The 15,090-nt window shown below is 45.3% G+C and overlaps 1 protein-coding gene across 1 annotated transcript in view; it reads left to right on the forward strand.

Moving 5' to 3' along the window:
- The first annotated feature begins 1,704 nt into the window (after window positions 1–1,704).
- The window catches only part of pkd1l1 (polycystin 1 like 1, transient receptor potential channel interacting), a 51,270-nt gene continuing 37,884 nt past the window's right edge, over window positions 1,705–15,090 (forward strand). Inside the window, exons 1-18 of the mRNA XM_029691119.1 lie at window positions 1,705–1,894; window positions 2,234–2,357; window positions 3,708–3,845; window positions 4,067–4,248; window positions 4,530–4,691; window positions 4,777–5,114; window positions 5,216–5,302; window positions 5,461–6,688; window positions 9,514–9,703; window positions 9,914–10,269; window positions 10,412–10,636; window positions 10,904–11,023; window positions 11,137–11,305; window positions 11,565–11,804; window positions 11,969–12,101; window positions 12,216–12,419; window positions 12,568–12,749; window positions 12,926–13,129. Of these exons, the coding sequence (XP_029546979.1) occupies window positions 1,810–1,894; window positions 2,234–2,357; window positions 3,708–3,845; window positions 4,067–4,248; window positions 4,530–4,691; window positions 4,777–5,114; window positions 5,216–5,302; window positions 5,461–6,688; window positions 9,514–9,703; window positions 9,914–10,269; window positions 10,412–10,636; window positions 10,904–11,023; window positions 11,137–11,305; window positions 11,565–11,804; window positions 11,969–12,101; window positions 12,216–12,419; window positions 12,568–12,749; window positions 12,926–13,129 (4,367 nt within the window). The 5' untranslated portion in view covers window positions 1,705–1,809. The remainder of the gene's footprint in view (window positions 1,895–2,233; window positions 2,358–3,707; window positions 3,846–4,066; window positions 4,249–4,529; window positions 4,692–4,776; window positions 5,115–5,215; window positions 5,303–5,460; window positions 6,689–9,513; window positions 9,704–9,913; window positions 10,270–10,411; window positions 10,637–10,903; window positions 11,024–11,136; window positions 11,306–11,564; window positions 11,805–11,968; window positions 12,102–12,215; window positions 12,420–12,567; window positions 12,750–12,925; window positions 13,130–15,090) is intronic.

The following is a 15,090-nucleotide window of genomic DNA, read 5'->3' on the forward strand; positions in this document are numbered from 1 at the left end:
GCAAGGACTAGGGAGTTTTTTAGTATAGAAAGAAAAGGAATAGCACAGGCAAAATCCTAGAAGAAAACCTGGTTCAGTTCATTCCAACAGATGCAGTTGTAAATGAGAACTTGTTTTCAACTGGCCTACCTGGTTAAATAAAGGTGAAAAAAACAGGCACTGGGAGATGAATTCACCTTTCAGCAGGACAATAACCTAAAACACAAGGCCAAATCTACACTGGAGTTGCTTACCAAGACAACATTGAATGTTTCTTGGTGGCCTAGTTGCACGCAACATGTCTTTCTAGCAATAAACAACAACCAACTTGGTAGAGCTTGAAGAATATTTTTAAGAATAGTGGGCAAAAATTGTACAATCCAGACTTACTCAAAAAGACTCACAGCTGTAATGCTGCCCAGTCTGTTTCTAACATGTATTGTCTCAGGAGAGTGAATACATTAATGTTTTGTACTTTTACCCCTTTTTCTCCCCAATTGGTAGTTACAGTCTTGTCCCATCGCTGCAACTCCCCTACGGACTCAGGAGAGGTGGACCCTATCAAGCCGCACTGCTTCTTGACATACTGCTCACTTAACTCAGAAGCCAGCCGCACCAATGCATCAGAGGAAACATCGTCCAGCTGGCGACCACAGTCAGCTTGCAGGCGCCCGCCCCGCCACAAGGACTCGCTTGAGCGCGATGGGACAAGGAAATCCCTGCCGGCCAAACCCTCCCCTAACCTGGGCAACACTGGGCCTATTGTGCACTGCCTCATGGGTCTCCCGATCAGCTGTGTGACACAGCCTGGGATCGAACCCAGGTCTGTAGTGACACCTCAAGCATTGCAATGCAGTGCCTTAGACCACTGCGCCACTTGGGAGGCCAGGAGGGTGAATACTGATCTAATCAAGATATATTACAGTTTTATTTTTCTTACATTCTTACAAGTATTTGTGTAGATCATTGACCAAAAGTGACAATTAAATACATTTGAATCCCGCTTTGTTACACAACAAAATATGGAAAAGGTCAAAGGGTGTGAATACTTTCTGAATACTTTCTGAAGGCAATACAGATTCTGGCCTGTGCATAAGGATGCACCATGTTACTGTAAAATTACTGTAACCCAATAAGCACAGTCCACCATGCAACATGGCTAGAGTACATGAGGACAACTACTGGCTTTTACAATCCTATTACACAGTGTTTTGCATGGTGCATGAAGGGCCCTATTGTTGACAGAGAACACATATCCTGCAACTTAGTAAGCCAATATCGATCATAGGTTTATTAATACCATAATGACGCTAACAAGCCTGCTGACCAGGTGTGGCATGCACATGAAGGCCTGTCTTTAAGGCTGTGTAGTGGCAGGTATTGACTTGCAATGACTGCAGGGCAATGCAGTCTAATTATGACTATAGACGATTGTGTGAAGGTTGACTGACAGTTGCAGGAATGCTAATTATAAAAGTGTGTGTGCGTGCGTGTCTGCACGTGCGCATTCTCTGCAATCTGCTCCCGGTTAAGAGAATTGTAAATTATCGTACAAAGGGATGCTTTCTCTCTTCCTTAGTGAAATCGTTTTGTTTCAGTCTTTCATACATTTTTTCACACCAGTGTGTATTCTGTTTCTCACTCCGCATACAGTGGGTTCAGGGTTACAGCTGTTACCTGTTCTCATTTCTTATTAGCGTGAAAACACGCCCACCTTCAACTTGTAGCTACACTCTTCAGTCCTTCATCTCCATCTCGCTGCATCTCTTTTACTGCAGCCAGTCCGCCCGATCTGACGCAGATCCACGAACGAAGGCAGACACATGGAAAATGCATTTCTTATGCACACACACGTTTATCGTTTGCATTTACGCGTGTGTTGTCAACGGAGCTATTGAAACCATTTCAGGAAAAGGTAGGCATTTTTAAACGCTTTTACAATCAGGCCTAAGGCAATAAAAACAGCCCAACTGTTGTCTATACAATTCATCCAAACGACAGGCCACTACACGGAAAACAAGTGATTCATTTACCGATATTATTTAGCAATAAAACGCCAGGGGTTTTTCTAAACAATTTATGTCTAAGAATGACCATTTGTGTAGTTGTTACAGGCCTAAGTGTTTTAAATTGCATTCATTTATGTAAGTCATTTTAATATAATTGACTAGCCTACACAACCACTTCAAGTAAACCAATTTGATCAAATAAACAATCTTACCTTTTGTGTCTTGCCTGTTATTCTGTAACACAGTGTTGCAGTGGTTTGTGGGGTGTTATAACACCAGTTCTGCGGGACCGGCCAGTGGTCTGTCGAAAGCCCCGGATTGTCAAGGCCTCCATCCCATCACCTGCTCACAGCGCTGTCTGGATGGCGGGTAAGAGAGGGAGTTATTGTACTTTTATATCACCACAGAAAAGAAAGTGTACTTTTTAAAATGTTGATTCACAAACTGTATAATGTTTGATAGAAACATAACAAATTAAAAACACCTTGTGATGCACTTGCCATGCATCCTTGATGTGGATACATAGAAACAGCCCCTTTCTACCAGGGCTGTGTAAGATGTTTTTGAGTTACATTTTCACTAAGCAGGCATGGTGTCCTGTATGAAGGGAAGACAAATAACCTGTAAGGCATGTCTACACATTCCTAAACCACAGACCTTCTTCAGATAGAGAGAGGGAGACAGAGAGAAGGGGAGAGAGAGAGAGAATGAGGGAGAGTGAGAGAGAGAGGGAGACAGAGAGAAAGGGAGAGAGAGAGAATGAGGGAGAGTGAGAGAGTGAGGGAGAGTGAGAGAGAAAGGGAGAGAGAGAGAATGAGGGAGAGAGAGAGAGAGGGAGACAGAGAGAAAGGGAGAGAGAGAGAATGAGGGAGAGTGAGAGAGAGAGGGAGACAGAGAGAAAGGGAGAGTGAGGGAGAGTGAGAGAGAAAGGGAGAGAGAGAGAATGAGGGAGAGAGAGAGAGAGGGAGACAGAGAGAACGGGAGAAAGGGAGAGAGAGAATGAGGGAGAGTGAGAGAGAGAGGGAGACAGAGAGAAGGGGAGAGAGAATGAGGGAGAGTGAGAGAGAGAGAGAAAGGGAGAGAGAGAGTGAGGGAGAGTGAGAGAGCGAGGGACAGAGAGAAAGGGAGAGTGAGGGAGAGTGAGAGAGAGAGAGACAGAGAGAAAGGGAGAGAGAGAGAGAGTGAGGGAGAGTGAGAGAGAGACAGAGAGAAAGGGAGAGAAAGAGAGAGTGAGAGAGAGAGACAGAGAGAAAGGGAGAGAGATAGAGAGTGAGGGAGAGTGAGAGAGAGCGAGACAGAGAGAAAGGGAGAGAGAGAGAGAGTGAGGGAGAGTGAGAGAGACAGAGAGAAAGGGAGAGAGAGCGAGGGACAGAGAGAAAGGGAGAGAGAGAGTGAGGGAGAGTGAGAGAGAGAGAGACAGAGAGAAAGGGAGAGAGAGAGAGAGTGAGGGAGAGAGGGAGACAGAGAAAAAGGGAGAGAGAGAAAGAATGAGGGAGAGTGAGAGAGAGCGAGACAGAGAGAAAGGGAGAGAGAGAGAGAGTGAGGGAGAGTGAGAGAGACAGAGAGAAAGGGAGAGAGAGAGAGTGAGGGAGAGTGAGAGAGACAGAGAGAAAGGGAGAGAGAGAGAGTGAGGGAGAGTGAGAGAGAGAGGGAGATTTAAAAGTCATCAGACAACTAAACCTGTAATGAAGATGATTTGATTCTTCCTGTATGTTGCAGGTACGATGTGGCAGCGTTGTCGGGGGAGACGTGTTACTGTGGTTATTATGGGATGGAGGGGTTGGTGGCCAGGGAGTGTCCAGACAGCTCTACTAAAGGGGAGTCAGATCCAGTCCCACAAAACAACTCTACAGGGTGGTGAGATATATATTTTATGCAGTTTTGATTGTGAGAGCCCTAGTGAGTAAGATTTATATTACATGATGTCAATTAAACTTGAAACTTGAATATACACAGGAGAAGTTTAGATTCATTGTCTCCTATTTTTACATACAAAACTATTGACTAGACCGCTGGGTACTGTATGTTAATTCAAACATCTCTGATACCTACTGTATGTAAACCCTCTCTGTCTGCAGGTGTTGTGACTCTGTCTGTCTGCCGTGTGGAGATGGGAAGGACATGTTGGCTGTATACAGAACACTGGGGCCTTACATCCGGAATGTCAGCCTGGCCGTACTGACTGACACAGTGCACTCTGGGATGCCTTTCCTCTTGGAGGTTTCTGGATACCTGGCGGCTCCTCCCACTCAGCCAACAGGTTAGTTAAGCTTTTTATCAATCCACTATTTATCAATCCACTATTTATCAATCCACTATTTATCAATCCACTATTTATCAATCCACTATTTATCAATCCACTTTTTATCAATCCACTATTTATCAATCCACTATTTATTAATCCACTATTTATCAATCCACATTACCTGGTTTTATAGAAGTTACAGTGAAAATGGTAATTACATATGAATAACCTCATAATTGACTGATTAGTTGATGTGTTGTTTGTTGGTTATGATTGGACCGCTGTGTGGTTGTCAGGGATATATGGCCTGGAAGGAGAGAACCTATCGTCTGTGGACGTTCAATTCAGTGGGAAGGGCCACAAAGGTCAAAGTTCACACACCGTCATCGTCCAGGACGATGGCTTCTTCACCTTCTCCTCTGATTGGATGCTGGAAAACCCTGGAACATACCAAATTAGTATGTCAAAACAAATAGATGTTTTATTTTTTATTCATGGGAATAAGAAATGTTATATCTCACATTCTCCACTCTCCCTCTCTAGAGATCTCAGTCTCCAACCTCCTCTCCCAGCTCTTCTCCTCCCTCTATCTCTCCGTCTTGAGTCCCTCTCCAGAGGGGTTGGAGGTCAGCCTGGTCCAGGGGCAAGGGGGTACCCCCTACTGCCTGCCCTACCCAGCCCAGGACACACTATCCCAGGCTCTGGAGAAGGCCTACCTGGGTGATATCCTCACCCTCCAGGCATATGTAGGAGCTGGAATCAGGGTGCAGTTCCACTGGAGATTCTTCAGTGATGCTGAAAAGGAAGAGGAAGAGGAGGGGAAGAGGAAGGATGTAAAGATAGACTGCCTTCCTGATTCTGATTGTCTGAGCAGCACTGTGGTGAGAGATTTACACCACATCTGACTTGGGCTTTTCTAGGGGTCAAAACTTTTCGTTCACTGTTATGATATCATGACAATTGGACTATTCTATATTTTCAGAACCAACTGTTTAAAACTGAGGGGATTCACATTGTCAAGGTCAATGCTTCCAATATATATGGCTGGACTGAGAAAACCATCCATATTGTGAGTAGTCTGCCACTATGTTACTTTCAGTGAAGCACTAACTTATAAACAGTCTGTTAACATTTTACAGGTGGATTGAGTAACACATTCAGTTTGATAGCTCTACCTGATTTCTTTAGACTCCACTTTTAATAGGGGTGCTCTTTCTCTGTGTACAGGCGGTGGTGAGGCGGGTTGTGTGTGATTTGACTCTGGAGAGTCGGTCTGGGTACCATCTGGCTGCTGGTCAGAACATTTCTGTGGACCTGCAGCTCTACACCACGCAGAGACAGAGCCTACTGCTCAACCTCACACTGACCTACCAGGGAAAACACAGCGTCAACCAAGACCATGTCCACACCCTCAACCAAACCTTCAACCATGACGATGCTGACCATGAAAACAATCAAAACCATGACCAAACAGAAGATCACAACCTCAATCAAAACCAAACCTACAGTTATGAACTTGACCACTTCTACAACTTTACCCTAGCACTTGAACTCAACCACAACCAAACCCATGGTCATGACAATGACGATCACACCGTGTCCCTCCAATTCACCCACACCCTCTCCCTGTCCTCCTACCCCCAGCCCTCCAGCCCCCTGCACCTCCGCTCCTCCTATGGCCAGACCAGCTGCCACCTCCAGTTCCACCTGCACTACCCCCTCCCCTCCACCGTGGGACAGTATACCCTCTCAGCCACAGTCTTCTCCCTCTCTGATCCTGCTGTGCCGCTACTCTCCGCCTGTCTCCCTTGCCCCCTGGTAGTGTACGACCGCATACGCACCCTTAGGCCGGCTGGAACGTGGAGCGCTGTGGTTCAGTCACGGTCAGAACTCAACCTCACGGTCACCAGCCAGGCTGACTGCATGGGTTCTAAGGTGCTTTGGACAGTTGCTAGGGGCAACACCACTGTGTTCAACAGGATCACGGAGGCCTGGACCGTGACCATGACATTCTCGATCGCAGGGACCTATCTGGTCACGGTCAAAGCCTTCAACCCAATCAGCTGGGTTGGCTTCCACACACACTTCCTGGTCCAAGATCCAGTCGGAGAATTTTTGTTGAATGTTCCAAGAGTGGTCACGGTCGACTGTCCGACCGCAGCGTTGTTCACCATCACAACAGGGTCGAACATGTCTGTGGTGGTGTTAACGAACACATCCGTTCTGTACCAGAACAACAACTACACAGCAGGGGAGGAGGTGTCCGTGGGTTTGTTGTTTGACTGTACTGGGACCACTGAGGTTGAGGTCAGAGCTGAGAACCTAGTCTCCTCTGAGAACAGGTCCGTGAACGTGTGTGTTCAGCTGGTCAGGAAGTGGTCACACATGGTCACCATGGATATAACTCTACCACCGGTCACTGGGCCGAGCCTAGCCCTCAGTACCAAGGTAAATGGTAAGGAAAAATGTCATTCTCAAGTACTTTACTCTGATTCACCATAATATGTCTATGTTTGTGTGAATGTTTAAAGCTTTTCAACTGTTTTTTCAACTGTTTTAAGATGGTGTGCCTGAACAGAAGGACACTTGGGCAGAGTAACATTAGAAACTGCCAAGACTGGGGCAGAGTAACATTAAAAAGTTCCTTACCTGGCTTTCCCCCTCCAATAATTCCTGCATTCTTGATTGCTGTCCAACTAAACCTGTACTTCAACATCAGATTTGTATAAGGCTTTAGTGGAATTCCTCTCAAGCACAGTCTGATAATCTGATCCTCGCTCCTTCTCACTACATGAAGAAACTAGAAGGGACGGAAACCAGGGGCTTTTTACTACCCTGCCCTCTCTAGCATGGTCATCTAGTAACTACCCTGTCCTCTCTAACATGGTCATCTAGTAACTACCCTGCCCTCTCTAGCATGGCCGTCTAGTAACTACCCTGTCCTCTCTAACATGGTCATCTAGTAACTACCCTGTCCTCTCTAGCATGGTCATCTAGTAACTACCCTGTCCTCTCTAGCATGGTCATCTAGTAACTACCCTGTCCTCTCTAGCATGGTCATCTAGTAACTACCCTGTCCTCTCTAGCATGGCCGTCTAGTAACTACCCTGCCCTCTCTAACATGGTCATCTAGTAACTACCCTGTCCTCTCTAGCATGGCCGTCTAGTAACTACCCTGTCCTCTCTAACATGGTCATCTAGTAACTACCCTGTCCTCTCTAGCATGGCCGTCTAGTAACTACCCTGTCCTCTCTAACATGGTCATATAGTAACTACCCTGCCCTCTCTAGCATGGCCGTCTAGTAACTACCCTGCCCTCTCTAGCATGGTCATCTAGTAACTACCCTGTCCTCTATAGCATGGTCATCTAGTAACTACCCTGTCCTCTCTAACATGGTCATCTAGTAACTACCCTGTCCTCTCTAACATGGTCATCTAGTAACTACCCTGTCCTCTCTAGCATGGCCGTCTAGTAACTACCCTGTCCTCTCTAACATGGTCATCTAGTAACTACCCTGCCCTCTCTAACATGGTCATCTATTAACTACCCTGTCCTCTCTAACATGGTCATCTAGTAACTACCCTGTCCTCTATAGCATGGCCGTCTAGTAACTACCCTGTCCTCTCTAACATGGTCATCTAGTAACTACCCTGCCCTCTCTAGCATGGCCGTCTAGTAACTACCCTGTCCTCTCTAACATGGTCATCTAGTAACTACCCTGTCCTCTCTAGCATGGCCGTCTAGTAACTACCCTGTCCTCTCTAACATGGTCATCTAGTAACTACCCTGTCCTCTCTAACATGGTCATCTAGTAACTACCCTGCCCTCTCTAGCATGGCAATCTACTAACTACCCTGCCCTCTCCAACATGGCAATCTAGTAACTACCCTGTCCTCTCTAACATGGCAATCTACTAACTACCCTGCCCTCTCTAGCATGGCAATCTAGTAACTACCCTGTCCTCTCCAACATGGCAATCTAGTAACTACCCTGTCCTCTCTAACATGGCAATCTAGTAACTACCCTGTCCTCTCTAACATGGCAATCTAGTAACTACCCTGTCCTCTCTAACATGGCAATCTAGTAACTACCCTGTCCTCTATAGCATGGTTATCTAGTAACTACCCTGTCCTCTCTAACATGGTCATCTAGTAACTACCCTGTCCTCTATAGCATGGTCATCTAGTAACTACCCTGTCCTCTCTAACATGGTCATCTAGTAACTACCCTGTCCTCTCTAACATGGTCATCTAGTAACTACCCTGTCCTCTTTAACATGGTCATCTAGTAACTACCCTGTCCTCTCTAACAAGGCAATCTAGTAACTACCCTGTCTTCTCTAGCATGGCAATCTAGTAACTACCCTGTCTTCTCTAGCATGGTCATCTAGTAACTACCCTGTCCTCTCTAACATGGCAATCTAGTAACTACCCTGTCTTCTCTAGCATGGTCATCTAGTAACTACCCTGTCCTCTATAGCATGGTCATCTAGTAACTACCCTGTCCTCTCTAATATGGTCATCTAGTAACTACCCTGTCCTCTCTAACATGGTCATCTAGTAACTACCCTGTCCTCTCTAACATGGTCATCTAGTAACTACCCTGCCCTCTCTAGCATGGCAATCTAGTAACTACCCTGTCCTCTCTAACATGGCAATCGAGTAACTACCCTGTCCTCTCAAACATGGTCATCTAGTAACTATCCTGTCCTCTCTAACATGGTCATCTAGTAACTACCCTGTCCTCTTTAACATGGTCATCTAGTAACTACCCTGTCCTCTCTAACATGGTCATCTAGTAACTACCCTGTCCTCTCTAACATGGCAATCTAGTAACTACCCTGTCCTCTCTAACATGGCAATCTAGTAACTACCCTGTCCTCTCTAGCATGGCCGTCTAGTAACTACCCTGTCCTCTCTAACATGGTCATCTAGTAACTACCCTGTCCTCTTTAACATGGTCATTTAGTAACTACCCTGCCCTCTCTAGCATGGCAATCTAGTAACTACCCTGTCCTCTCTAACATGGCAATCTAGTAACTACCCTGTCCTCTCTAACATGGTCATCTAGTAACTACCCTGTCCTCTCTAACATGGTCATCTAGTAACTACCCTGTCCTCTCTAACATGGTCATCTAGTAACTACCCTGTCCTCTCTAACATGGTCATCTTGTAACTACCCTGTCCTCTATAGCATGGTCATCTAGTAACTACCCTGTCCTCTATAGCATGGCAATCTAGTAACTACCCTCTAGCTGACTTTTACTTCCTCTAAATCAGCAGTTTTGATATTAGCACACGAGGTAACCACGGAGGAGCCAATTGGTGACGTCTTGGTGTTGGCCACATCTGCCGTGATCCGATTAGCTGACTTCATCAAAGCAACAGCGATCGTGGTCAGAGGTGGGGCCTTGGTGTTTGAGTGGCAGGTGTCTCTCCCAGAACTCACCACTCACAGTCACACAGACAGGTAAGTCCATCCCCTGAAGATATTTACTGTCACAGTATTTACTGTCACAGAAAGTACTTTTTTTTACCTTGTTTTCTCCCTACTGTTTCTCTTTCTCTTTTTTGGTTTTATGTTTTCCCTTTTCTGTCTGTCTTTCTCTCTCTCTCTCTCGCGCTCCACCCCACTCCCTCAATCTATTCATTCCTCCTTCCATCTCTCCCTCTGTCCCAGGAACACCAGTGTGAGCTCTCTTCATCTCCAGGCAGTCGTTCCAGGGATGTATAACATTACCGTGACAACCTACTGTCCCCTGGGCCACACCTCAGTCAGCCGACACCTAGAGGTCAGGGTTCATGGCCCCGTGGGTCACGTTCAGGTCCAGTACCCATTTGGGTTGGATTGGGCGGCGCTCCACCTACAAGCTGTTGGGACCTACGCCACATCCCTCCTCCTGTTCAGAGGACACTTCTTCTCCCACAGCGGCCATTTTCTTTTTGACTTCGGAGACGGGTTGCCAACTTCATATGTGAACGGTGTCTCTCATTTGCTGGGAAAGACAACATCCACCTATCACCAGTTCACTAAAGGTAAACAAGTAATTATGTTTGCAAATTGAAATAAAAATAAAAACAATACCTTACATTCTCCTGAAATTCGGCATGAAGACATTTTGGACACACTGTAATAGTCGATATTTGTCAAACTGTTGAATCTTTATTGCATCCCCAGAGGGAGTGTTCCAGATCAGAGTGTGGGCCTATAATGAGTTCTACAGAAGTATGGCTACGGAACATGTGTTCTATGTAGAGAAGGTTCCAGCGGGTCTAGAACTGTCTGCCAACTCAAGTGTGGTCCATAAGAACCAGGTGGTTCTCTTTGAGGCTCTGTTAGAACAGGGAACTAACGTCTCCTACACCTGGAGTATGGGAGACCAGACCACCTATGTCAATGCAGGTATAAACCAGGACTGGATGTGATAACAGGTTCTCATACTTACAGACCAGACAAAATGGATTCTGGAATATACTGAATAACATCACAATTCACCAATTTCCAAATTTGTCTCAAATCAGTTTGGAATCTATAGTCTTTTGTGTGAATATAATTCTGTGTGCTTTATTGTGTGAGTGAATATAATTCTGTGTGCTTTATCTTTGTGTGTGAATATAATTCTGTGTGCTTTATCTCTGTGTGTGTGTGTGTGTGTGTGTGTGTCTCCAGGTGCTGTAGTGTCCCACATGTTCCTGTCTGTGGGTGCGTTTGAGGTGTGTGTGTTGGCTGAGAACAAAGTGGGGAGTGTGAGCCACTGTGTCCCCGTCTCTGTGCTGAACCGGATGCAATGTGCGTATGACATATGACGTCCTATCTATGTCAGAAACAGTTACTGTAAGTTCTGAAATCATTCATTCATGAAATGTAATATTTATTTCCTGTATGTCATTTGTCTTTCCCAGCTGTGAGTATCCACACAGAGAAGCAGGCGTATGCCACAAACACTGATATAACATTCCGGGCCCAGACAGAAGAACCGGACCCTGTGGAATTCCTCTGGCACTTTGGAGATTCCCGACCACTTCGGACCACGTCACGCTCCTTCAAAAAGACATACCACACACCTGACAGGTTCTCACTCATCTCTTCGATGAGCACAATTAATCAGTGATGAGTCATAATCAGTAGGCACATGATCAGTAGGCACATGATCAGTAGGCACATAATCAGTAGGCACATGATCAGTAGGCACATAATCAGTAGGCACATGATCAGTAGGCACATAATCAGTAGGCACATGGTCACACACATGTTTGATATTTCCAGAACAAATACACCCTATAGAGTTGTCAGATGTACAAATCTAGTCTACTCCTTCCTGTCCTCCCAGGTACAGTGTGGTGGTGGTAGCCTCCAACGGGCTGAGCTCCTTCACCTCCGAGGTGCATCCTGTCCTGGTCCAGATTGCTGTGCGTCCTAACAGATTGCTCTTCCAGCCGTCTGTGGTTCTGAAGCACACCGCCAGCTTCACCTGTAGGGTCAACTCTGGAACCAACCTTTCCTACACCTGGAGCTTTGGAGACGGAACCTCCAGGACGGGAGGGAACACAGAACAGCATGTGTTCCACAGGTCAGACGGAACCTTCTAGAAACTTCTATTAAAGGTGCAATCTGTAACTGTCCTACCCAATCAATGATGTTGCCCCTGCACTAGATTGTGAACTGATTGCAGTCTTGGTGAATGTGACAGATGGTGACATAACATGGCATAGTGTGTGACTGTTCCCCATGCAGGACAGGAGAGTTCACGGTTGAGGTGACCGTGTCTAACCTGGTCAGCTCTGCCTCCCTGACTGCACAGATGTTTGTGGTCGACCGCCCCTGTAAACCTCCAGCTGTTAAAAACATGGGACCGCTCAAGATACAGGTAAGAGTGTTACTGAGAGACTGAAGGTTTGGACCTGTTGGCATAAGGATTTGGACTGACAGACGCAGGGTCATATTCAGACTGACCCCAAATTCCCCCTCCTCTCCTCTCCAGGTACGGAGGTATGAGCCAGTGGGTCTGGGGGTGACGTATGAGGCAGAGGTCCAGTGTGATGTGTTCCAGGGTCTGGAGTACAACTGGTCTCTGTATACCTCTACAGGCCTGCCTGTACCTCTACCTCCTGTTGACACAGACAGACAGAGCATCACCCTACCCAGCCACTTCCTACACTATGGTATCTACACCGCTATAGCTAGGGTGAGTGGAATCAAAACAGAATACACACATTCTGTAATACTATATGTTGTCAATATGTATGTTGCTAGCCCTTTTCATTGAAAATCTGGCAAAATAGTATCGTTTTTATAATGATGTTATCATAACGTTGTCCTGTGGTTGTGTGTAGGTCCAGATCGTGGGCAGTGTGGTGTACAGTAACTACAGTGTGTGTGTGGAGGTGGTGCCCAGTCCTCTGGTCTCCTTCATCCATGGAGGCACCAACGTGTTCCTCAGCAGCAGAAACAGCAGCGTTATCTCCCTCAACGGACAACCCTCCTATGACCCCGACTACCCCATGAACCAGCTCAGGTAGCTACAGCAGTAACACTGGCTGTCAGTCTGTCAGTAGCCTACAAAAGCCTACATACACACCAGTTCTCCAGGAGAAAGGTTGGCCAGCCCTACTGCTCTTAGAGGTTGTTTTGGGATTGGACATTTAATGAAATGGACCCATTCTAATGTTACTAAATCCCTCCCCCTTACAGCTATAGCTGGACCTGTAAGCCAGTCAGTGCCATCGACAGCTCCTGTTTCGATCAATATGTGCCCGCCTCCTTCTCTGTGATCGTGTTTCCAGTGGGGTTCCTGAAACGGGACTTTGACCAGTTCAGGTTCACGCTCACGGTCCAGAGTGGAGAACGCTCATCTACAGCTGACACCTTCATCACGGTCACACCCAGCCTGCTCAGGTGGGGAACATTTTGATGTTCATTTACTTTTTGTGCACTCCCCTCCATATGTATTTGGACAGTGAAGTGTTTAGCTAGCATTTTAGATTTGAGATATAATGTTTTTCATGAGGTGGCGGTACAGAATGTCAGCTTTTATTTGAGGGTGTTTTCATACATATCTGTTTTACTGTTTAGCAATGAAAGAACTTCATGTATCTCATCAATTTATTGATTTGACTGATACACACTGATAATCCATCTCTCTCTCCTCTCTGTCTTTCTTTCTTCTCTTCTATCTCTCTCTCTGTCTCTCTCTCTCTATCTCTCCTCTCTCTTTTCTCTCTCTCTCTCTGTCTTCTCTCTCTGTCTCTCTCTCTCTCTTTTCTCTCTTTTCTCTCTCTCCTCTATCTCCCCTTTCTCTCTCTCTCTCTCTCTCTCTCTCTCTCTCTTTCTCTCTCACTCTGTATTCTCTCTCTATCTCTCTCTGTCTCTAATTCAAATTCAAATTCAGATTGCTTTATTGGCATGAAATACAATTTGTAGATATTTCCAAAGCAGTATAGTGTACAGCATTTCAGTAAATACAATAGGTACAATGCAATAAGGATAATGAAATACAGTTAATTTCAGTAGTAATAATAATAATAGTACATATAATCATGTATACAGGTACAACACTACTGCTGTTGTATTGTGTAATCTTCGATCGATGAATGTAATTAAATAAAAATAAGAATATAAAAATAAAGAATGTCTAATAAATAAACAACAACATGTACATGATGATAGTTCCACTATGTATTATCAGTAAGTTATATACAATGTAAATACTTCAGCGAGTGGCGCAGAGGTCTAAGGCACTGCTTCTCAGTGCTAGAGGCGTCACTACAGATCCTGGTTCGATTCCAGGCTTATCACAACCGGCTGTGATTGGGAGTCCCATAGGGTGGCGCACAATTGGCCCAGTGTCGTTAGGGTTTGGCCAGGGTAGGCCGTCATTGTATATAACAATTTGTTCTTAACTGACTTGTCTAGTTAAAAAAAGGTCTCTCTATGGCAATCATATACATATCTGGCAGAAATATTTGTGGTTTCTCCCTCACCCAGAATAATTCCAAGTTTCATGTCATTAGTAAATGCACAGAAGATGGGAATTGATTGAGATATTTTCTTAAAAAATATGATCTTATTTGGGAGTATTTCTCACAGTAGAGGAAAAAGTGCATCTCTGTCTCTACCTCCCCTGTCATGCAGTGACCACATAGACACTCCCCTTTAGGTAGCCATGTCTTTTTGTGATTCCCTTTTTCTATAGCCAATTGGTAGTCGCTGGGCCTGTACTTGGTCAGGATCTGTCTCTGTTTTGGATCTCTGACAGAGTACAGATATTCTGCAAATTTGTATTCTGTTTTGAGGGCCAAATATCAATTTAGTTTAGTCTGTGCCAATTTTTCAAATAGGAGGTTTTCATTTCTTGTAACGGCTGTTGAATGGAGTAGACCAAGGCGCAGTGTGGTTAGTGCTCATCTTTGTAATTTAATGGAAAACGAGAACACTTTACAAATAAACAAAAGACAACAGCCAAACAGTTCTGTCAGGTAACAAATGACTAAACAGAAAATATCTACCCACAAAACCCAAAGGAAAAACAGGCTGCCTAAGTATGACTCCCAATCAGCGACAACGATGTACAGCTGTCCCTGATTGAGAGTCATACCAGGCCAAAACAAAGAAATACAAAAACATAGAAAAAAGGACATAGAATGCCCACCCAAATCACACCCTGACCAAACCTAAATAGAGACATAAAAAGGCTCTCTCAGGTCAGGGCGTGACATTTCTGTAGCAACTTGATTGATTTCCCTCTGTGTTTGGATAATAGGGTTGTTTAGTGCTTTTAACAGATGACATAGGGAACTCTCTTCAGGGTTCAGCTCTTGGGTTTCAAGTGCTTTGAATTGTAAGGATGTTTTGGGGCT

This window comes from Salmo trutta, chromosome 2 (assembly GCF_901001165.1).
Source record: "Salmo trutta chromosome 2, fSalTru1.1, whole genome shotgun sequence".
Classification (NCBI taxonomy): Eukaryota; Metazoa; Chordata; class Actinopteri; order Salmoniformes; family Salmonidae; genus Salmo; species Salmo trutta.